Genomic DNA, 24,324 nt, shown 5'->3' with positions numbered 1-24,324 from the left:
CTCTTCTATTCTGTTTCTTGGAGCTCTTTTATTACCTGTAGAATAAGCTGGAGGCTGCTGTTCCTGCCCTGTTTATGCACAGATAACAATTCAGGGCTGCAGCCAGGGGAACTTTTGTGTGCTGTGTTTCCCAGCTGACCTGGCTGGACTCAGTCCCCGTCCCTGGAGCCACTGGATTTCTGTGGCTTTGCAAAGGAGGTACCAAATTTATGGGAATTTTATGATGAAGATTTCTTTTGGGCTGAAACTGCACTGAAAGAGCCCGGCTGTTACCCTGTAGGGATCAGAGCAGCTTCCAAGTTAAACAAAGGTGGTCTGAGCCCAGGAGATGCCCAAATGTCTTTGGTCCATTACAGGATGCTTGCAGTCCCTCCATAGTGCTGCTTTGGGGTGAAAGCAAGTTCTTATCCATTTACACAGGGAATCCAAATGTCCAGACTGAAGTTACTGATTCCTCCCAGCCTGGGACAGGAGAGCTGAGAGGCCACTACACTGCTGGTAGCAGAGAGCACAAAGTCCAACTTGCCTGCATGGACAGTGCTGCTCCACATAACACCCGAAAACGCAGATTCACACGAGGCAGCCAGGCGTTTGCTACAGCGATTGCCAAGTGTAGCCTGGGTGTTTAGGAAGCGTTTCCCAGCTTGTGCTGCTGCAGCTGCACTGCTAAAGGTAAGCAGGTAGCTGAGGCAGGGCAGCTTTCCTGTCAGATCCGAGGGGAGCAGCCTGGCAGGAGTGTTTGCCTCTGAACATGTTCTGGATGAAAGCTTTTGGAAAATACTGATCTCCAGGCAGTGCCCTGTGAACACAGCTGGCAGTACACACACAGAGCTATGAATGATCATGATTGAAAAGTTGTGCCACCGGTTTGTTCTTTAAAGCAAAAGCACCCCAAAACAAGGCACAAAAAATGCCCACACAGACAAGCAAGACCTCCAAACCCCAGGACAAACAGAAACAAAGGCCCTGAGGTGAACAGCCTCAACTGGTTGTCCTCCCCTGTCTCAGTCATTAAGAATGAGAGGTAGCTAAAATCTATTTAGCACGTTGACATGCCTGTGACATGTGCATTAGATACTAAACAGGGGTTTTTTATTCGAGGATCAAACAGACTTTGCAGTAATAATTTATGTTTAAGGGTGATATGGCTGCTAAGCAAAATTCGCACCGAAGGATGATTTAATGCTCTGATGCAGGAAAACAGGGGATGGAATCAAGTCAAAGCAAAAGCAAGAGGAATGCTGAGAATCATGCTGGACATCCCAAAGCATCAATAACTCCCAAGCCTTCATTCCCTGGATGCTCCTGTCAGTGTAAATAGGAGTTTCCAGGGCTCTTCTGCTGAGTGTCTGCAGCATGGCAGACACAGGAAAGCAGCTCCCAGCAACTCCCAGGAGCAGGACAATAGGAGCCTTCTTGGAGCAAGGATGGATTTCAGGCTGGGACACCCCTGAAGCACCTGGCAAAGCTTCCCACAGAGCAGGTGACCTAAAAGACAGAAACAGCCCAGGAGAGAGAGGGGAAGGCAACATCTCTGTCTGACTGCCTGCCCACAGGAAACTGGGATGAGGTTTCATTGCACATTGCTATTTAAATAACTTTGCATGTAATTATGTAAATAATTACACACCCGATATAAATGTCCTATTCAAATAATAACAGCTTTTACTTACAGTGGAACTCAGATGAATATAAACTAGGGAAATCTGCCTCAGATATTCTCCTTATACATTTACTGCCCAGCCTTCCCTGTATAAAATTTGTTCTTCAGCCAAACTCAGATATGGTTAGACAATGGGAGATAAAGACACTTCCATCTGTAATTATCCATTCCAAATCAGGAGCCTGGGCCTTGTCCTGTGCAGCTGTGCACTTTCAGGTGCAGGTCATAAACCACGAAGGGAATCCAATAAAATATCAGTGGTCAAATTATATATGGTGAGCTGCCAGAGACTGGATAAAAATACTCTCTCTTATGCCTGAAAATCTCTTTTGGGTGCCCTGTTTTTGGCTTGAATCACATCCCAGCTCTATCTTGCATTTGTTCAACTTGTAAAAAACTCCCTGCCTCATTTAGATCCATTGTCAGTCTGCCTTCGAGGCGGGCTGGAACTGGAATGATGGGCAAGTGCTTTAGTGGGAAATGCACCAAATCCTGTGCTTGTTTTCAGTCTGCATTTCCCTCACTCGATCTATTATTTAATTTCATGACCATTAAATGCATTTCATTTTCCAATTAATTAGCCCTTCTGTTTTCTAATGCCAGTCCATCCCTGCTTCTCACCCACAGGGGGACACCTGGGGGATGTGCCACTGATATTTCTCCTGTGGAAGTGGGAACAGAGTTAATCCTGCCTTTTCTTAGCAGGGAGTGGGCTCCAGCCTGCCTGCCAGGTTCCTTGAAGGTGCACAGTCGGGAGATGAAATTTTATATTTTCACATCTATTGCTGTCCCAGGAATGTACTCCATGGTGACACCTGGTTTTTCAGCCTTCTGGAGGAACTGAATTTGTGATTCTTTTTATTGTCTGTCACATCTCTACAGAATGCTCTGTGAGAGCCCTAAACCTGTATACAGTACGCTTCCTCAAATGTATTTTGGGGGTGTGAAGAAAGGAGTAGGTAATTTAAGGTTAGCAGGGATGTACTTTCTGAGAGGTGAGTTTGCCTAGCAGTAAAATCTTTGTTCACCCCTGGTGTGTTAGCACAAACTGAGGGTTAAGCACAACAACTCAAGCTCTTCAGCCAAGTTCCTCACACAAAAGGCAATATCAGACTGTATTCAGTGTGCAGGATAAATTGCAGGCTTCGTGCCTAGAACAGATGGCAATTTGCAAGAGCCACATTTAATGCACTTGGGGAGTGCTTGTCTAATGCAGAGAGAGCACCGACCCTCTGTCCACCAAATATTCCAGGTAAATGCCATAACCAGCAAAGGGGGGCCAGGCCTCGTGGGGCTGGGCAGGGACTGAGGGAATCCAGGCTCTCTGAGCATGTCAGAGAGAAGGGGAGCAGCTTGTTCAGCTGAGTGCAGGCTCTGTATTTTAGTTGAATTAGGTTATTGACTCACCTGTTCTTATGCACACAACAAGCGTGGCTTGATGGGGTTTTACTGAAGTCATAAATAAGCAGAAATTAAAGGAGAAGTCTGTCTTTTGTGGTGTTTTGTAAAACAGAGGCTGGAGAAGGCAATGAAGAGGTCTCTGGTGCACACACTGCCAGCTGCCAGCACAGCTCCAGCAGAGTTCTGGGCTGATCCTTCTGCTCTCAGAAGAGCTTTTGGGCATCTCCCTCCCTGGGAAACAAGCAGTATCCCCTCCCTGCTCCATGGGCTACTAAACACCTACTACATTACCTAAATAGAGTGAACATACAAGGAGGAGCTGCTTTGGGGACAGCTTTAGGCACCCCTGAGTCCTGCTCCTGTTAGAAATATTACATAATTTAACACCATCACCTGCTTTTCCTGTGATGGCTATGGATTGTTTGCAAAGTCAAAAATATTCTCTACTGACATCACAGAGTTTCCTTGAAATGATTTCTCCAGTGTTTGATATCTTGCTTCCATGCAGGGTACAATGACAGAGGGGTTTGTCAGTGCAGGGATGGGGAGATGAACAGGGCTCTTCCTGTAACCTGTGATCAGAGGAGTCCCACGGGAATTCAGAGCCCTCCACACCTCTCCACTTCACAGCTGCCTCTGGCAGGGAGGAACTCAGCCCCTGAGTTATTGCTGCCAGCCTCTACACTCAGCCACAGAACTAGCTCACAGAAAAGTAATTTCCCTTTTCTTTCTAGCCTATATTTATGCTGCTCCCTCTCCCACAGAACTGACCCACAGGTATACCTCTCTCAATTTTCCTGTTTTCTCCCACACTGTCATTCCCCCTCCTTCCCCAGTTCTTCAGACACTGGAGAGCATTATCTGTATCTGCAGCCTGTCACTTGTCTGGCTGATCCATATCCCACACAAACTTTCCTGCTGCTTTGTCCTGCTTTAGTGCATCTTTCAGCACTCCCTCCTCTTCCTTTAACACCCAGGTTTTGCATTTTGGGTTTTTTTCCATACTCAGCCTGGCATATTGGAAGCTTTGTGCCTCCTGCAGGGTGTCAGACATCTGCACCTTCATCTTACTGTCCTTCAAAGTCTGTGTTGTCAACTTAACTCTTCCCCCACAGATCTCCTTTTGGAGCAGCCAAAAGCAGGGATGCTTTTGGGCAGCCCTTCAGGGAGCAGAGTGGGGGGACAGCCCCCTCCCCCTGCCCAAACAGTGCTGCTACAGTGCGCTCCCCACCCCTGTATCTCAAAATCATTCACACCGAGGAAATCCTAACATGGAGTGCAGGACAGCATTCCTGGGAACAGGAAATCTCACCCTACAGGCTCACAGGAACTGTGCTGCAGATGATCTAGGACTCTGCAAGCCCCAAGTTTCTCCAGCCTGGAGAGGAACATTCCAGGCTCTACACATGAATGCAGTAACCTGCATTACCAACTTTGGCACAAAAAGCTGCTCTGCAGAACTTAAGTATTTCAGTAAAACATTCTGGGGATGGGAACAGAAAGGGACCTTTATGGGCATTTAGTCAGTGAAAGCTCTCTGCTGCTCTTCTGGGATCAGGGTATCCCATCCGATTGCCTGGCAGGAGAAATAACAACTTGTCCCTCATCCCTTCCCTAGGGGTGCAGCAAGAAGGGAACTGCCCTCAAAATGTATGGAGCTGTTTCCTGCAGGTCAACAAACTGTGCTTTAGACTTTGATTATCAAGGGTTATACAGTAATTGACACCAGTAAATTGTAATTCCCACCACTCCCTGTGTGCCCCTGGGAATGTCCCAAGCCCATTAATGTCAGGCTGTGTTTGTCCTTGCCTGTGGCTGCCCAAATCTCACACTCAGGCTGAGCCAGCCCTCACACAACAACCTCTCCCATTGGTTCAAAGGATAGCTTTTCCTTCTGATTCTGCCTCTATTTTTTATGGAAAAGAAATAAAAACTCTGTTGATCAAACCAGGAGAAGCTGAAACACATGGAGTGATGTCCCTAGTGGGGCAGGACCTGGAATGTCAGAAAGAAAAGCCTGTTTGCTCCTGTGGGATACACGTGGGGCTGTCTGGGGCTGTCAGTGGCTCAGTGCAGCCCTGGGCTGCTGCACCTTTTGTTGTGACTTCTGTCGCTGCATGCACAAGCCCCTGGGCCAGGCTGGGGAGTGCCTTTGGTTTTGGTGGAAGCGGGATCAGAGAGGCTGACAGATTTCGGGGAATAGGCTCACATGGAGCTCTGCCTCCCCGCCCCCAGTACCTGCTTGAGGATTTCTGCTGCCGTCTCATGCGAGCAGTCGAATATCACATAGAACTCCTTGCCCTTCTTCATTTCCTTCAGCAGAGGCCTGGCATCCTTGTTCCCAGAGGGCAGCTGGCGGATTTTGATCTTGATGTTGTATCTGGAAGGGGCTTTGATGAGCTCCTGCAGGCGAATTAGACCTGAGGAATGACAGGCAATGACACAATCACCATCCCGTGCCACAAGGATTTAGTGTCACTTATACAGGGTCTCTCACACTCCACACTCCCTAAAGATAATTGCTAGTTACATATTTGCCAGCTTCCTAGCTAATATTATTAAAGCTTTTCATTCCCATGTTTAGACTTGGCTTCTAAATATTTTGAAAGGTGTTTTTAACTGGTTGACTACAGGATATGTTTGCACTGATGTAATACAATATAAACATATTGTAGTATGTTAAAACTGAGACATGAAAAGGAAATAAGGGTTCTTCCTGTGCAGCTCATTATTATTCCAATACTAACCAGCAAGAAGATAAAATTGGGGAAACCTCCTCCTAACATTCCTGCCTGGTGTCACTCAGCAGCTGTGAGTTCTTAGAGAGTCTTTTGGGATGCAGCTCTACATGGGTGATTTCTCAGTCTCAGTGCTCAGCTGGCACAGCTTTACACGCCTCAGCTGAAGTCAGTGGAGCTCAGCCAGAGCCTTGTCCAAGTGTTTAAACGCACTGCAGCTCCACTGGCTAATTCAGCACTCCTGTGAAATTTGCACTGCCGCCAAAACCGAGGGAAGATAGTTAAGAGCTCTTTGAGGTGTGTGATTATAGCCTCTCATTATCCACGAATGCAATTCACCCACAAAGAATTCCTGATCTCCGGCTGAGGGGAAGTAAAAGGCTGCCTTAAAAATATGCATAGAGAGAGAGAGGGAGAGAACACAGGCAAGAAGCACTTATTGAGCAAAAATCAAACAAATTATTAAAATGAAGGAACTCCGCCTATCCTGCTGGGAGTGGGGATAATATTTGTGTGGGGTGTGAGTGCCCCTGCTTGAGTGGCACATTTAAGGCAAGACAAAGATCCCTCTTCCCTCTGAGGTTTGAGGGCTGTTGGCTTTCACTCAAGTGCTGGCAACATGCTTGGGGAAAAGCTGCTCTGCCCCACCTGCAGGGCCAGGCCTGCTCCTCACTGGTTTTCTAGTACGAACAATCAATAGAGAAAATGAAACATGATGAGCATTCAGCTGGAAATGCTGCATGCACCAGGAGCCGGGCCTGGCCAGGAGCCAGCTGAGGAGCAGGGAACCACTGGAGCTGATTCTGATGGGAATGGGCTCCCAACACTCACTGACAAAGGGGTTGGGGTCACCTGGCTGGGAAGGTGCAGCTCGGGTGTTCCCAGGGCTCACCCCTGGCTGCAGTGCCCTGGAGTGGCAGCTCCAGGAGGGAAGATGAGATTTGGAAGGAGGAGTCCAGGAAGCCTTCATCTCATCCTCACCTCATACTGAGAACTGGTGTTTGTCTTCCCAGCAACAAAAAGCAATTGAGTGCACATGTGAAAGCAAAAGTGAAAAGCAAAAAAAAAAAAAACAAACCTAAAGAATTTGCCAAGCCACTTCCCTCTCCTGTAAGGGGGAAGAAATTACTGTGTGCCTTAAAATATCTCCTTTGGTTCCATCAGGATGGGACCTTGCAGTTCCCATGCCTCCTGCTGCCACATGAACTGGAGATGGAGCCCAGGTGTGGTGTCCTGGAGAAGCCAAAGCAGCAGTGAAAGAACTGCAGCTGTTTTTCTGGAGGACACCCTCTGAGCCCATCCAGTGCCACCCCCTGCCCTGGGCAGGAACACTTTCTGTGAGACCAAGGTGCTCTGAGCCCCGTCCAACCTGGCCAAGGTGTTTTTATTTCTTGTGGTGTAATTATGTCAAACATTAGGGATGAGAAACAAAAGAGCTTGAGTTAACTGGTGTCGCTCTAACCCCAAATCCAAGGACTATTTATACTGATCAAAGTTGACATGTTTACTTTCCTGATTCTGAGTTAATAAGATGATTGATGATTAATTTAGTTTGTAAATAACTCTGCAAATGAAATCTCATTAATATCAGGCATTTTTGTGGCTGAGCAGGTACACAGGACTTTGTGTTTTGGAATGCAAATTTGGTTATGGGGTGGGCTGGAAAAGACTTCTTGTTTCTATTCTGTCTAGAAGATTTATCTAGGAGCTACTGGAGAATGTCCAGTAGGGGCCACGGAGTGGATGAGGGGTCTGGAGCCTCACTCTTGTGAGAAGAGGCTGTGGGAGCTGGGCCTGGTCAGTGTGGGGAAGGGAAGGCTGAGAGGGGATCCCTCAATCCACACAAATATCCCATCAATTCATACAAATATCCATCCCATCAATCCCCACAGATGTCCCCAAGGGCTGTCAGAGGATGGTGCCACACTCTGCTCAGTGGTGCCAGTGACAGGATGAGGAGCAGTGGCCATGAACTGAAACACAATGAGCTCCACCTCAGCCTGAGGGAGAACTTCTGTCCATGGAGGGGGCAGAGCCCTGGAACAGCTACTCAGGGAGGGCCTGGAGTCTCTGTCTCTGGGGACATCCCAAATCCACCTGGAGAGTTCTGTGCCACCCGAGTCAGGTGACCCTGTCTTGGCAGGGGGTTTGGACTGGGTGATCTCCAGATTCTGGGATTCTGGAATCAGTTTGAAGCTGTGTTATGGGTTCCATAACCAGGAAGCAAAATGAGATTGACTATTCAAGCCCCAGGGGCTCCTTCCCAAGGTCTGGTGAAGTGAGCAGCTTTCCAAAAGCCATGGCAACGGCAGGACAGGCGTTTTTACCTGTGACCCAGGAAAGCTGCTGCCAGGAGGGCACGGCAGAGCGAGCTGCCCCAGGTCTGGTGGACTCTGCCAGAAGCAGCCCTGCAGGCAGGCAGCAGCACTCACCCGTGCTGTCCTCGTACACCACGGTGATGATTTTCCAGTTGTAGTAGAGCACGAGGTCCAGGACGGCCCTGCTGATGGCGGCGTAGTCGGGGTACAGGTTGATGTAGAAGGCATCCCTGTTGTCCACGGTGGGGTGCTTCCAGCGGGTCTGGATGTGCGGCACCTCCAGGGCGTTGCAGATGGACTGCACGGCGCTGACCGACGAGCTGTGTGCTGGCCCAAACAGGGCGGCCACGCCCAGGGCCAGCTGGTCGCAGGCTGGGCACAGGAGGGCACAGGCAGCTCTTAGTGGGTGGCAGCAAGGCACCTGTGGCATGCTTGCTGAGGGCTTTTACCCTCTATCCATCCCCATCTCTTCAAATGAGAACAGAGCATTGCACTGCTCCCAGACCCACTGAGAGATGTGCCAGTGCTTCCTGAGGTGTTCAGGGGTGGTTTAGAGGGTAAAGATAGAGTCTGCGGGAGCTGGGAAGGGGCTGAGCCTGGAGAAAAGGAGGCTCATGGGGGATCTTGTGCCTCTTCACAGCTTTTTCCAGGAGGGGACAGCCAGGGGGGTCAGGCTCTGCTCCCAGGAACAGGAGGAGAGGGAACGGCCTCAGGCTGGGCCAGGGGAGGTTTGGATAGCATGGCAGGAGAATTTCCCCATGGAAGAGAGGTTGTTAAGCATTGTCAGGTGCTGCCCAGGGAGATTTGGAGTCCCCATCCCTGGAGGTGTCTAAGGAAGGGCTGGATGTGGTACTCAGTGCTCTGGGCTGGAGACAAGGTGGGCATTGGGCACAGCTGGGACTCCATGGGCTGGGAGGGCTTTTCCAGCCTCAGTGATTTTGGTTTGATTGTGGTTCTAAAAATGGCTTTCCTGATCAGCTTTATATCCTTGACCTTGCTTGCTGCAAATAAAAACTTCTCTGCTGGTTACCTTGCAGATCCCACAGATTCCTGAACTGCCTTTCTCAGAATGGCTTCATCCCAGAGGAACCAGGGGCTCTCTGGCTGCCACAGGAACATCACAGCAATGAAGTTCCATGTCAGAGCATCAGGTAATACATCCCTGCAGCCATAGCTGGCTCTCCAGAGATCCCCCTGGGACCGGCACCTTTCTGCCTGTATGAGCTGCTCTCATTCGAGGCTGCTGCAGGGGCACGAGCAGCAAAGGGCACTACAATTCACTGCCCTCCAAAATTTGTGCTTACAGAGCAGGCAGGAGTGACCAAAGCCCTATGAAATGGCACAGAGAAATAAAAAACACACACACACTGACATTTTATACCCCTCCAAATACATCAACAAAGCTTTTCTTCTCCTTGTGCCTGTATCTCAGCCTGAAGAGCCCTGCCTGGAGCTGTCTCTGCATTTTTCTTTCTCTCCCATGTCTTTGCAGGCTGACAGACAGGAGATTAAGTAATACTAGTTATTTCTGTCCACTGGTAAAATTTACTGCCAATGTTTTTAACAAGGCTCCTGGCTGAGACAAAGCCCTGCACTGAGCTGCAGGGCTGCTCTTCTTGTGATGGTGGGAAGTTTAGAAATTGCTCTGATTGAGAGAAATATTTAATACACCAACTTCCACAATGAGCTGTGATTGTCTAAATTCATATTTAGCTCTCTGACAGTAATAGAATATGACAGAAAATCAATTATTTTCTGTTTCCATTCTACAAACGAGTGTTTCACAGACAGTATGAAGTGCACAGGCTTTCCAGGTTTAATTCAGAAGCCTTTCTAAAGCATCACAGGTTTAATGTGGAAATGCCATAAATAACTTCAATAATTCATGATGAGAAGAAATTACTGCTGTCTGTGTGAGTTTCTTGCATGTAGATTGACAACTTCCTATATATTAAATGGAGAAGGGTCTTTCACAACAGTCACAGAAGAGATTCTCACTCTACAGGGAATCTGAAATACTGTATCAGCTTGGATTATACGGATTATAAATCCACCACACTTGAGATTCTACAGCATATAGCTCCAGCATATACTTGATAAATGAAAAAGAATGCAAAAAATGCCATTGAAAGCACTTTTTGATGTTCTTTGAAATAATTCTCCTTTTCTCCACTCTTACTAAGAAATGGAAGTTGCACAAGGAAAATTTGGTAGTGTAGATGTTTGAAAGGTGACAGCTCACCAGCTTGGTTTCTGAAGTAAGGCATTTTTATTTTCCAGCCTTCTAGCAAATCCAGTTCCAGGAACTGGGCTGCCCTTTCCAACATTTAATCAAACTTTGAGCTTGCTTTCTGGAGGCCAAAGAACACATGGAGCTAAAGGAAAGTTGTGACTTATTACCCCTCTCTGTTTTGGCCTGCAAGTCAATTAGATGGGAGTAAATTGGGCCACAATTTTCCTTCTCAGGGAAAAAAAAAAAAAAGAGACAAAAAATTTCTAAACTTGACCACTCCAATTCTTACAGTTGTTTATAACAGAAAAACTTATTTCTGCCTCCAGGCCATGCAGCATTAATATTTCAGGGCAGGGGGGCTACCGGCCTTTGGTCTTTAAAATGCCATAGAAATAATGCACCAATAATAGGTATCTGTGCTAATTATGGGTTGTGACATCCCACTGTGCTTCCTGTGAGTCTGTGATCATTTTTCTGCAGAATTCCAGGTGGCAAATCTATGTGTTGGAAAGAAAAATGGCTTGGATTTGCCACCTGCCATCTGTGGTTCTTAGCATGCAGACAGGACATAGGGGTTTATTCAGGAAGCACATGACAGGTCCAAGCCCAGCTTGATTCTTAGTTCAAACACCTTTGAAAGATTAATTTTATGGTACACGTGACACAAGCAGAGAAGAAAAGGAGATCAGGCTGGGGAAAGATATAAAGTACAAACTGGGGATGTAACTGACACAATAATTGAGATATTTACCTCTTCTTGAGGCTTCAAAACTATCGAAAAGATTAATTCTCTGGATGTCATAGGTTAATGTGGTATTAGGCATCAGTGTTCTGTTTCTATTAATGTTGGTGACAGCAAACTTGAACGCCAGTTCTTCAATATTAACAGGTTCATTTTCCACAGTTTCGAATATCCCTCCTGTTGGAACAGACACAAATGGGAAGGATTATTCACCTCTTAATCGCCACACAGAAAGAGGGAAAAATAAATTATGAGCCATAATTTCTGAGCATTCATATAGGAAAGCCTGATGGCTGCTCAAAGCACTACAGCAAAAGCAGGGTGGATAATTAGTTTTTATCTGCTGTGGCACTGGGGTTAACTCAGAATTATGAATGTTGCTCCACAAACATCTGGGGAAGACAACGTGTGTTTATTGCCCAGCCTTTTCAGAGGAACATGTTAAATGCTTGTGAAAACTTCTGTGCAGCTCTTTTCTAATGAAAGTAGGGATGGACATGGCCCTTGTTCTCCCTGCTCCAGTCTAATCTACATTTGGAGAGGGAACTTGGATGTGTGGATGTTTCCTGAAGCGTTTCTGCACACCCTGGCAGTCCCAGATCCATGGAGGAGCTTGAGAGCAAACAGACTGAGAGTCTCCCTCGAGCTTTGTGTTCCCTCTGGTTTCTCCTAAACCTCAGGCAGCGTTGTTGGTCAGTTTGCTCAGGGACAGGGGAATGTTTTTGCTTTTGCCAAGAAAAAGGAGCTGAACCTGTGGACACCTGCTTTCCAAAAGAGGACTGTAAATAACCCAAATTTTGTAAGTGCAATGATCTTCCCTGGAGTGTGTCCTGGGATGGGCAAGGCCACAGCCTGTCCCAGTAGACTGGGATGTCTGCTCCCTCCCACCTCTAGAGACCTTATTATGCCACAGCCCATCCCCACTATCCAGGGGCAGTGGGATTTGAGGAATGCACTGCACACACAGCTGATTTTAAAAAATAGTTCCTCTAAACAGCAATCTCCAGCTTCACTGCTTGGTTTTGCAAGTATAATTTACTCATTTAGTGCAAGTCACTAGAGAATACTTTGGATTTCTCACTTACATATTTCCCCATGTTACATTTGAGGCCTCTCTCTCTGTAATTTCTGGCCATCTGAATACATTCAGCTCATGATCTGCAACCACCTGCAGTTTTGATGCCACCCATGTAGGAACAGTGCAGTCATTAGCTGACTATCAGAAATGGGAACACACTGGAATCAAAACCTGCTTTGAATTTTAATCCAGCAATGAAGACCCTGGAGGCTCTCAACCCCATTCTGGTAATGTTATCCCTGTAATAAACAGCATTGTTTTATCTTGTGAACCCACACAGAGCAATGCCTGGACATGACTTAAACAATCTGCCAACTTCAGCAATTTTCTTGTACATTCCATGGACTTCTCATGTACAATGTGCAGATATCAGAACCCTGGAGACTTCTTCCCTCTTCCTCAGAAAATATCCAAGTGATTACAAAAGAGTATGATACACAAAAACAGCCAAAAGAAAAAAAAAAAAAAAAAAAAAAAAGCAAGCCTGAGTGCCTGAGTGCAGGATTTGGAACCAAAACATAACATTGAGTGGAATGCTAAAGTCAGCACAATTTTCCAGAGCTGCAAACTCCAGATCATCTGAAGGGAAAAAAAAAATCTAAAGCCTATCCTTTCAGATCCAATCCTGTAATTCCTCATCCCAACTATGGACCCAGCAAGTTTAGTGGTTAAATTCAATTAACTTTTCCTCATTTCACCCGAGGAAGACAATTCTTTTCAGTCAGCTGCAATGCCAGCCTGGGCTTGGGCCATAAAGGTTCCACTGCTGAGTTTTCCTTGAATCCCTGCTGGAAGCAGCAGAGCATTGGTCCATCAGGGAGGGTGGATGTCATGGGTACAAGGGACAGCCTGAGATAGACTGGAAATGAGGGTGTCCACAATCCCTCCCCACTTCCAGTAGGATGGGTATTTTGTCATTTGATCTTGGCAAAAATCACCTCCACCTCAGAAATTATTACTGCGCATTCCATCACTTTCTGCTTTTTTTTTTATTAATTAAAACTGCTTCATCCAACCACCCTTGAGGCAACCTTCATACCTGGATGTACACAAGCACTTCCTCATTCTAAGGCCAGAACCATTTCCATCCCTCTAATCAGCTGCCTATTAAATGAAGATTAATTGGAATTAATGAATTATAACCAGGAACTATTTATACTTCATTAGCAGAATTCCGCAGGATTTTTCCTTTTGGAGAAGAGTCCAAGCTCAGTGGGCAGCAAGAAGGCAGGGAGGGAAAGGAGGAGTGATGGAAAGAGGGGAAGTTTTGTGTGGATGTGTTTTCTGAATAAATTAATCAAAACTCTGTACTATAAACACATTTCCAGGTTCCTTTTGCACACATGAACAGAGCAGGAGAGCACTCAGGATTGCAGGCTTTATTTGCTGCTGAGATACCCTGGAGAAAACATGGACTTATGGGATGGTTTGGGATGGAGGGGGTCTTTAAGACCCCAGGCTCATCCAGGCCCAGGCCCATGCCCAGCCATGGACAAAGCCCAGGAGAAAGTTCATGGAGGGAATAATTCCTTACTGTGACTGAGCTGGGGGATATTGCATTAAAAAGGCTTGGGCTGTACCTTTTTGAGCTTGATTCTTCTGCTCAGGTCTATTCAACTGCTGAAAAGGACTTGAATTACTGGATAAATCTGCATCACAAACAAGCTGTGCTGTAGCATTTTCATCCATACATCCCTAACGATATCCAACAATTCCATAAATAGTCTTCTCCTTCTTCTTCTTCTGACTGACAGCTAAGCTCAGAATTTATTGTAAGGTCCAGGTTAAAAGAAAAATAGCAGAGTAAGTGACAAGTTTGATGAAGAACCAGTTTGTCAGATGACTCATTTGAATAAAGTAATTACTGTACAACATTTTAAAAACAAATTAAGCACAGCATTATAGAAGGGAAGGAAGGAAGGAAGAAGAAATTTATGTTAACTCAACATAAATGATGTTCCAGGAATGAAGCTGTTATTTCTGAGCGTGAAAACAAGCACTGGCTTTCATGTTGGGCTGCTGGTAATACTTAGGTGGGAAAAATTGTAAATTTTGGAGTCCTCCCTTTCAGCTTCCTCTTCCTTCAGTCAGAGTGAATCCTCCACAGCAAACCAAAAGCTGCTGAGTCCTCCTCAGTGGCAGACCTGACTTTTCACTTACAGCACATAATTTGTAACATGATTTCTTCAAGGATGAAGGAAAAAACCCAATATCCAGCCCTCCTTGGAGTTTAGCAGTGGAAGGTAAGAGGGAATGACAGCCTGGTCCAGCTGCTCTGCCAAAAGGGGCTGAGCCACGCGTGTGAGTCAGTGACAGCATCAGCTCCATTCACTCTCTGAGCACAAAAATCCCCACAGCAAGGAAAATGTCACATCTACACAGCACACTTCAGCAGGCACACCTGGAAAAGCTCCCCCAGCTCTCCCAGGCAGGCAAATATTTCCATTTCAAGGGGTCATCAGGGACCGAGGGAGTTTCGGTAAGGGTCGGGGCTGAACCCATGACCAAAGGGGAATTTTACAGTTTATGACTCTTTCTAGTTGAGGATAAACCCCCGTTTCTGCATGGTTGATGGCCATATTTCCTGTCCTGGCTCAGAGGAGGAATTTTTCTGGGCTGAGTGTCAGCTGGGGAGGTGCTGGGACATGGCTGACACATGGAAGCAGCCATGTGGAAGCACAGGCCCTGCTGGATGCTGCTCCATCCCGAGCTGGGAGCTACTCACAGCTCCCAGAGGCAGCCCAGCTCAGCAGGTGCTTTGCCAGCAGGGCTTCCACAAACACCTGGACATCCATTTCCTGCAAGGATTCCTGCTCTGAGAAGCCTCCCCTCCTTTGACAGGGAGGTCCATGAGAACTCATTAAAACTCACCTGGCAGTCACTGAAGGGAAAGGAGAGCTAAAACCCTAATGACTGTGAGCTCTGTGCTGCTGCTGTCCCCAAAGAGAAGCTGCTGCTGGCACCAGGTTAATGTAGAGGAGTCAAGAAGCCAAATGAGCACAAGGTTTGTCCTTGGGCTCTTTGACAGGGATATGGATTTCAGAGGGGTCTGGATCGCAGGCACTCAATGGGGCTGGGGGCAGATTGAAGGTTCAAAAAGGAGAAGGCACAGCAAAGCAGTGCTGAGGAAGATGGTTTTTCTCCAGATAATTCCCTCTGACAGCTCCACTTGCACTGGAGCACCTGCTGCTGGGAACCCCCTCAAGCATATTTTTCCATCCTTATTTCTTAGCAAAAGACAGGTTCTCCTGTGCCATGTGGTGTCCAGCTGGGAGGCAGTACCTGTGCACTCACCACACTCATCTCCCCAGAAAATAATCAAATAAGTTATTGCTCACAGTTTAGCAGCATCTTCCTTCGCAGAGTCACCTCTCTGATGGTGTAAGGTCACACAGAAATTGGCTGTTACCTCTGATCTAGAGAGGACCCAGAAGCTACTCTGCTATGTGGATGTGCACTAGAAGTTTCTCAGGATGAATGGTGAACAGTCCCAGCCCTGTAACAAGCAGTAATTGCAATTTGCATTTGCACATCCTGCAGGCTGCAGAGGGTTTGCCCCCGAGGTTTTCCTGGAGATGGAGCACAGTTTGGCTGGCAGAGCCCACCCTGAGCCCATCAGCATTCTGGGCACTGGCTGAGCCTGCAGCGGCCCTCGGAGTAGGAGCTATTATCATCCTCATTTTACACACACTGGAGCTGAGAGCCACGATCCCACCACCACTCCCTGTCCAATCTGGTCAAAAGCTGCTTTGGAAGCTTTCCATGCACTGTTCCAGCCCATTGCCACCCTCGCCGAGTCCCCGGCCCCGCCTTGGCATCCCTCATCCCCGCATTCCCCAGGCTGGGTCCTGGCCAGCCCGCCCCCGGCTCCCTTCCTGTGCTCCACCCTGCCACATGCTGCTGCCATGGCCCTGCCCCTGCCAGCTGCAGGACCACTGCCCCTCTGTAACCCATCACCCATCTGGGGGCTCCTGCTTTTAGGGTGCACTCAAACAAAACCCCAGGGCCCTACCCTTGCCCTTCTTGGACTTTTCCCTCCTTCTTTCCAGCCATCAGAATCCTGAAGGAAGGATGGTGAGCACAGAGAGGCAAAATCCCCACTTGGAACTCCCTGGATTTCTGCCTCCCCTATCCCAAACAACTCCCTGTCCCTGTAGATTGCAAGCTTTTGGAGACTAAGAAGTGTATAGCCTAACAGAGTAATTTTTAAATGTAATAAATACAGGGCTGGCTCTGGGGCTGGGGGAGTGGTTTAATTCTCCTTTCTACGGCTGTGGGAAGCTGAAACCTAAGACAGGCTCAGGACCTGAACTGGCCAAGGGAGGGGATGAGCCCCAAGTGTCAAACTCAGCAAATGGCATTTTTTTATAAGGCTTGTTTATAGCAAGGTCACTGCCTATTTGTCATATTTGGTATCTTCTCTGTTCCAAACTGCCTATCCAAAATCCAGCTCCATGTTCCAGATGTGGTTTTATTCCAGCTGCTTTTGTGAAGGTTTTGCTCCCAGCTGTAACAAGGCTGCTCAAATTTTGCTTGATTTTTTCCCCAAACTCTCAGAGGGACTCGGCCTTTCTGCCCTTTTCATACAGCATGGGTAGTGCTGAATGACCAGTGATAAAACTGCTACAAATCCTGCTCTGGGCTAAGAATGCTAAAGTAATTCTCCACCCAAAATATCCCCCATGAGAGCCAGGGCAGGTTTTTATAATTATCTGCACTCCAGAAAGGTGCATTCAGCCCTGATTTGATCCTTTGGAAAGCAGAGGGATAAAAATACATGTGTGTATGTATATATAGAAAAAGTTGAGCTTATTAAGATACAAGGATCTGCCTTTTCCAATGGGAATTATTTCACTTCAGCTTGCAAGTGGAGATAGTTCCCAAAGGCACAATCGACATGATTCATATTGCAGAATTTCTAAGTAATTAACTTCTTCCTTTTTACTAACAGTGAAAAAATCTGGTTGACCTTTTGCAACACCAGGCAGGAACTAAAGCATGATTTTAGAGGTGCAAGCTCTCGATTTGATAGGAAGTTTTAAAATTCTTGCTTTTCTCCTTTACATTTTATATCTCCCTCTGCCTGCACTATGCCATGGGTTGTGGGCTGTTCGAATCATTTCTTCCGATTCCAGCAGGGTTTGATCAAATTCCCTCATGGCTGAGCACTCCTCCCACCACGCTATAACAACTTAAATAGTCTCTCTGGAAAAGAAACTTGCTTTTTAAGTCTTTCAGAGCCCTGCTTCACAGGTCTGCATTTCCTGAGTGTTTGAGTGAGAGGATTTCCCTCTGAGACACCCAGACATCCTGATACATTCACTGCTGGTCATGTGCAGAACTACAGGGGGCTGCTGGAAGGAACAATTACCAAAAAAAAAAAAAAAAAAAACACCAAACAAAAAAACACAAACCAAAAAACCAATGTTTATATTAAGGAGTAAAGAAAGGGGAAAAGAATTTGACAGAAATAAAAAGCAGAATGAAAAGCAAGCTGGTGGTATGAAGACTGAAAGACTGATGGCACTGCTGGAGTTTTTTTTACTGCTTTTATCTGAGTCCATCTCAAATGTATTCAATTGATTACAAATATAGTGAGGATTTTTTTGGCAGATACAAAGCAATTGTACCTTACACTTGAGGAAACCTCAAACTAAAGGAAGCCACAGAGACCCCTAAAGCCACAGCAAGGAAAATTGAATTCAGAGGGGGTTCTGCCACTGCTTTGACACAGACACCTGGTTAAATCAGGAGGATAGCTGTACAAAAAGTGCTTTACACCATCCCGTGCAGTAGTTGCAAGAGGCGGCACTCCCAGAAAGCAGCAATAAATACAGGTGTTTCTGCACTCTGACAGCAGAGACCTTTGGAAACAGAAACATTCACCTGATAGAGCCCTGGAAAGTTACTCCAGAGAGGAGCCCTGAGGAGAGGGAAGATGGCCCCACTACAGCGCAGTTAAGAGTTTGCATTTGCAATGGAACTGCTTCAAGAAGAGCCATTTTTCTCCAGCTGTTAGCCAGGAATAGAAAGGCATTTCAAAATCCAAACAATGCTTTGAAATGAGTGCTATTTGGCAAACAGCATTTTTGTGCATAAATGCCAGGGTTATATCTTTAAAAATGACACAGTCTGTCTTTTCCTGAGTGCCCATTAAGCATTATTATCTCTAAGATGCTTGGGAACGTAAGGTCTTTGTTAAAGCTGAAGAAATCCGAGTTTATCCTGCAAAAGCATGGATAAATCAGATCACAGACTGTCCCAAAGTACATCCCTTCCAAAGAGGAGGTGCTGGAGGGAGGTTAAAGTTGGCGGGGGGACATTTTAAGCCCTAACTTGAGTCTTTGGCTGCTGTCTTTGTGAATTCCAGCAGCTGCAGCTGCACTGAAGGCAGAGCTGCCTGTCCAGCCAGGAATGATGGCCATGGGGGATGCCTGGAAGCCCCAGAGCTGCAGCGGAAACTGCTGGGCACACTTGGCACTTTGAACCATGCAAAAGTCGCATCCTGATCATGAGTTCAAACATTTAGGATCCCAAACGACAGCAGCTCCTGCTGGCACATCCTCTGCACGAGGCCATGGGGAATTCTGGCTTTTCCTTCCATCCCAGTTGCTGATGGCAGATTTCTCTGAGGCTGGAGTCGCTCCTCTCACTCTGGAGAAAAGGCTTAAAATCATTCAGCTAAACTGGAGAGGACTTTGCCTGTGATTGTCCCCATCCTTCCTTCTCCCCAGATCGTGCCAGGCCTGGCATTAAGGAAGAATAAACCTGAAGTTTAAAAATAAAAACTGCAAAGAGACATGAGTGATTTGATTGGTTTTCATGATAAGCAACAAATCCCCATCTTTAGCTTTCCTTGGCATGGAGGAAGGACTTAAACCCAACTGTTACCAGGTTTCCCACTGGATCCATGGCTTTGATTCTCCTGAAGCTCCAGACACACAGCTGGTGTTTGGGGGACAGGAGGAAATGTGCAGGTTTTGCTCAGGATTTTCTTTAAACCTTACAGTAGCATATTTTCCCTGTGCTACTGCATCATTATTCTGCCTCCCTTGAAGTGCCATTAATGCAGTTTCATCCTTAATTCTTCAGGTATCAGGAAGGAACAGAAAGAAAATGGGCTGCCATTCTCCATTATTTACCTTAAGCCACAGCAGCAGTGTTTTAAAGAAAAACAAGGTACATTTCCAGTTCTGGGAAGTGTAATGTCTGAGGAGCTCATGTGAGACAGTGCTCTTAAGGGTGGGAGGTGCAGATTTTCCAACAGATCCACTCTAATGAGTAATGTTTAATAAGCATCCGTGCTCTGAGCTGCCACATTTCCTCATAATAATGATGGTTGGCTCTTGAACAGACACTTACTGGAGGTGCCTGCCATTTAAAGCTTTCTTGGTAATTATCAGTCTGGAACATTTCTACTCCTCCATCTACCGAGGGCCATTTGAGTTTGAAGAATGCCTTATTTAATGTCTACATTTGCAAATATTAAAGCACCAAGTGTAAACAAAACACTGCTGCACCTGATGACAACTGCACATCAAGTGCTAAATTATACAACTCCAAGAGAAATATGGAATGGGAACCCAAACAACTCTAGGAATGCTTTCTCCTTGTAATGCTTCCCTCAAAAGAGAACTGAGAATGTCCTTCACCACAAATCACACTCAGACTGAGGCATTCCTCTGCAGCTGCTTCACTGGGATCAGCTTGATCAGGAATTATTAGTGCTGATTAGAGATGGTAGCTACAGTTATTACATTTATTATACTAAAGGTCTTCTTAGTTGTAATTATTACACTTATGGATAGGGAAGTTAGATATGTACTTGGAAAAAAAGTGGCAGGAAAATCCTGGATAATTTTACCCAGGGGTTAAAACTGTTTTAAAAAATTAATAAAAAAATTAAAGAAAGAAAAAGACAATTATCTGAAAAACTGATACAATATCTCCAGGCCCCACAAGGTGAATATATGAGTTACTAAATTGTTACTCACATTTTTAAAGCATGAAAGTTTATGCTACTGGGCATAAATATTCTAGGGGTTTTTTAGCCTCATAACTTCATCGTAAGAAATTAATTTCCATCAGAAGTCATAAAATACCCTTGCCATGAAGAGGAAACTGTAATTAGTACAGTGTGTAAAGATGGCTTCAATCCAATAAATATTTCCAGAACTGATGAAACAAATGATGGCCATGATGGCCATCATTTCAATGTGTTACCACCAATCTCCTGACTGAACAACTTAAATTTCAAAACAAAATTAAAAATGCAGCTGGTGCAGATGTGTGATATTTTTCCTTGCTCAGTTTTCCTCGGTGTGTGTCAGAATTCCCACTCAGGGTATTCCATGATCCTGTGATTCCACATTTGAACAGGTTTATGTTTTTTTGGTAGAACTGACTGGGATCCCTTTTGGGGTAAGGACATTGAATTGAGCTGCTTGTTTATGCTGGAAGGTCATTGGAGATCTTCTGCTGCTCCTGCCTGGCCTGAAACTTTCTGAAATCCTAGAGCAGCAATAAATGCTGTCCAGGGAGCTCAGACAAGAGCCAGGGAGCTCCTGGCAGAGTTCTGTGTGTCACAGAACTGGGGCACAGAGTGATGTGACAACACCAGCCTTGCTCCCACTCTGTGTTTTCTGAGACACGGAACATTGAAAAATGGTCAAATTACCCACTGCAATACATCCCCCACGTAAATGAAATGCTGTGTACACTACTCTTCTGGTGATTATGGCTCACTACGTGACATATGTCTAATGATTTAGATTGGCTGCTGTGGAGAGGGATTTAATTTAAGGCACTTATGGCATTGGGCTTAAATTATTTCCAAGAGTTGATTGAAGCTTATGTTTTACCCTGCAGCTTGTGCTCAGCTGAGGATCATCCGCTGCCTGGGTTCCATTTGTCTCCTGCAGGATCTCAGCTGTGGGCTCCTGCCACACTTTGTGTCTCTGTACAATTGTTCAGCCGCTTCCCAGAGCAAGCAGAACCTGCTGTGAAATCAGATGCCACAACAAAATTGCCCTACCCTGGTATTTGATTTTTATTTATTTATTTAATTGTGATGTCTGCAGTTTTTAAAGCCACCTTGGCAACAGGTTTTGGATATCTGCTCCCATAAGAATTAGGAAGAACTGGCCATCCACCCCTTAGAAAGCTTCTCCATTTCTCTATCTCTCAGTGCTTACCAAGAGCAGCCAATTGAAGGAACCTGCGGGTTCAGAAGTGTCCCCATGTAATTTGGGGGCAGCCTGAGCTTAGTGTGAGGCTGCAGCTGCCAGGACCCTTCCCTGGGATGTCACATCCCATGACAAAGCCCACCCCAGGGTCCTGCAGCCACAGAACCCCTACAGGCCCAGACCCACATCCCTGGCTGGAATGAGGTGGGAGGGAGCTGCCTGGGGGTAAAGGTGGGGTTTGAGGCCATCTGGAAAGGCACTCCATGAACTTCCCTGGCCTTTGGAGTTCCCTAGCACTGCCTGCTCTGGCAGGAATGCTGCTGAAATCCAGGGTGGATTTCACAGATGAAGGTCAGTAACAGAATGAATGTGTCACCTCCCCTTGGAAATGGCTGAGGCCACTGAAGCACTGCTGATTCCATTATCAGAGAATCCCAGGGTCACTAAGGCTGGAAAAGCCCTCCAGGATCACCCAGTCCAAGATGTGCCCCATCCCCTCCTTGTCCCCAGCCCAGAGCACTGAGTGCCACCTCCAGCCCTGCTTTGGACACTCCAGGGATGGGCACTCCAACCCTCCCAAGAACTCTTTTTCGTACAAACCCAGCCCTACAGAGGAGATCTGCACTCCTCCCTAGCCCAGGAACATTCTGGAAATGCTGATTTTCCTGAAGGGAAGGGAGCCAGCTTGAGCTCTGTGCAGCATCAGAAATCTCTTGCTGAGTGCCTGTACAGAAAACCACCTGGGATTTCAGGGAGCATTAAATAGAAATCAGTTAAATGGGTTTGAGAGGAGAACAAACACCAAATTTCTTTAAATAAAATAGTTAGAACATGGAAGTGTGAAATTTCACACTTTTCTGTGTGTGGATATTTTGTAAAGCTTCATTCTGCTTCCTCTTTGCTCCCCGATGATTATTACATCTCCCTTGCACAAGATATGGAGTATTTACTGAGAAGAACCTTTGCCTTCATATCCACTGTAGCAAATGAAACCTTTGAAATACTAAATTGTTTCAGAAAAGGGAAACGAGGGCACCCTTTAACTCACAGATGACACCAGACTGGGTGGGACTGCTGGTCTGCTGGAGGGCAAGAAGGCTCTGCAGAGGAATAGGTTGGATATCAGGGAAATTCCTTCCCCAAAACTGTGAGCAGAGGTAGACTGGAGGTTTGAATTCTAGAAAAGGCAGTAAAAATACATTATTAGGCATTTAGAACTCATTTCTGTTCAATCAAGCTGCAGCAGGGAGCCAAGTTAGCTTGTTAATATAAGAAATTGATGCTGGTCCTTAACACATGTTGATCAGTGTGTGAGAACTGGCAAGAAATGAAGAGCAGGAGAAAATTAAAAAGATCATCCAGAGGTTTCTGACTGGCAAACTCCTGTTACCTCACTCCAGTGTTTATTTTTGCAGGTGGTTTTTGGTGAGCTCCTGGAGCATGACTGGGATCTTTTCAAAGGGGTGGAGATCTTTTAAATCTCCTTATGTGGAGGTTGTGCATTTTTTACACCAAGATGTAAAAATTAATTTCATGCTGTTTCTGCCCTGGAAGGAATCTTGCCACGTGCTCTACCTAAATTCAAATGAACTTGGGAAATTGTGACATGAACTTTACCCAACCTGCCCCATGACATTCATCAAATTAAACATTAAAAATCAGGAGGGTTGTACAATAGCAATGCAAACTTAATTTAGTTCATTTTCTCCCTGGTTTTTTTTTTTTTTTTTTCTCTGCTGAAAATGGAGAGATCTGAGAACCATCTGAAAACCAGTGAAATTTGCAAAAATGAAAATAAAGTGTTTTCCAAATTTCAAGCCTTTGGAAGATTGCTGATGTAGCTTTCCAGCAAGGAGGAGATGGAGATATGAAAGGTTTGTCCTTTTATTTAAAACACAGCATAGCCTGGGCTTGCTTTGATGTTCTAACAGTGAGACTGATTTTTTCTTAGCACATGAAATTATATTGTGGCATTAGGATTCAAAAAAAACCCAAGGCTCAGCTAGAAGCTGTATGGCTCCATCCAGAGTGCCAAACACATTTTTGGTGTTTTCTTTTTTGCTTTTAGGGAGCCTTTTCTGCTGGTTTTCTTAACAACTCTTAGACATTAGTGGTTTAATAAAATAATTTCGTGTTCTGAAACCTTTGGATAATGAACTGAGTGATGGAGCTGTCAGCTCTCTGTTGCTCAGCTGACCAGCTGTCACACCAAGGACTCTTTGGCAATTGGAAGCTGTTGGGTTTGATGCTTAATTCCCTTATTCCATCAAAAGACTTTATTTGAAAAGAGTCTTTGAATCATGCATGTGCTGGAGATGTTCCTTATATCTAAATCATCTGCAAGCAGCAAGGGGGTTTTAAAGATTAAATCACTTAAAGATTTATTCTTTTTTAAAGAAACAAAGTTTTTCTTCGTGTGGGGACTTCTGCTGTGCAAGTGCTTCCTTTGCATTATTCAGACTTGGTGGTGATTAATCACAGATTTCCTCAGCCAGAACCTTGTGCAGAATGTGCTTGTGCTGCAGAGGCTGGGACACAGCCCAGCACCTGCTGGGGCCCCTGCCCTGCCCAGCCTGGTTTCTTTTAGTTTTAAACACTCAGAGGAACTGTGCAGTTCCAGGAGGTGGGAAGGCAGGAGAGGGATGAGCTCTGCTCCACGGGGAGATGTTCACAGCACCCAGTGGAGGAGTTCCATGGAAATAGAACAATTGCTGTGAAAACCTGAGGCTCATACTGGAGTTCCAACCTGCTGCAGAGTGACATTCAGAATTGTCCCCAGCTCCTGGGTCCCCTCCAACATCAGTGACACTGTGAACAGCTGGGGAGCTTTCCTAGGACAGAGCTCCACAGTTTGGAAAGGGGTTTCTGGCTGGAGCAGTGCACATTCCACGGAATCATGGAATAGGCTGGGTGGGAAGGACCTTAAAGCTCACTCAATCCCCTGCCATGGGCAAGGACAGCTTACC

The 24,324-nt window shown here is 46.0% G+C and overlaps 1 protein-coding gene across 8 annotated transcripts in view; it reads right to left on the bottom strand.

The window, feature by feature from the left end:
• The window catches only part of GRIK1 (glutamate ionotropic receptor kainate type subunit 1), a 102,272-nt gene that overhangs the window by 42,195 nt on the left and 35,753 nt on the right, over window positions 1-24,324 (bottom strand). For all 8 annotated transcript variants that reach the window (XR_012053985.1, XM_030264391.4, XM_072924290.1 and 5 more), the window contains exons 2-4: window positions 11,105-11,272; window positions 8,235-8,492; window positions 5,303-5,484 (exon numbers count right to left, since the gene is read on the bottom strand). Coding sequence is in view for 7 of the 8 variants with exons in the window: in XM_030264391.4 (XP_030120251.4) it covers window positions 5,303-5,484; window positions 8,235-8,492; window positions 11,105-11,272 (608 nt within the window). In the remaining variant the exon portion in view is untranslated. The remainder of the gene's footprint in view (window positions 1-5,302; window positions 5,485-8,234; window positions 8,493-11,104; window positions 11,273-24,324) is intronic.

This window comes from Taeniopygia guttata, chromosome 1, assembly GCF_048771995.1.
Source record: "Taeniopygia guttata chromosome 1, bTaeGut7.mat, whole genome shotgun sequence".
NCBI lineage: Eukaryota > Metazoa > Chordata > Aves > Passeriformes > Estrildidae > Taeniopygia > Taeniopygia guttata.
This window is presented reverse-complemented; position numbering and strand designations above follow the sequence as displayed.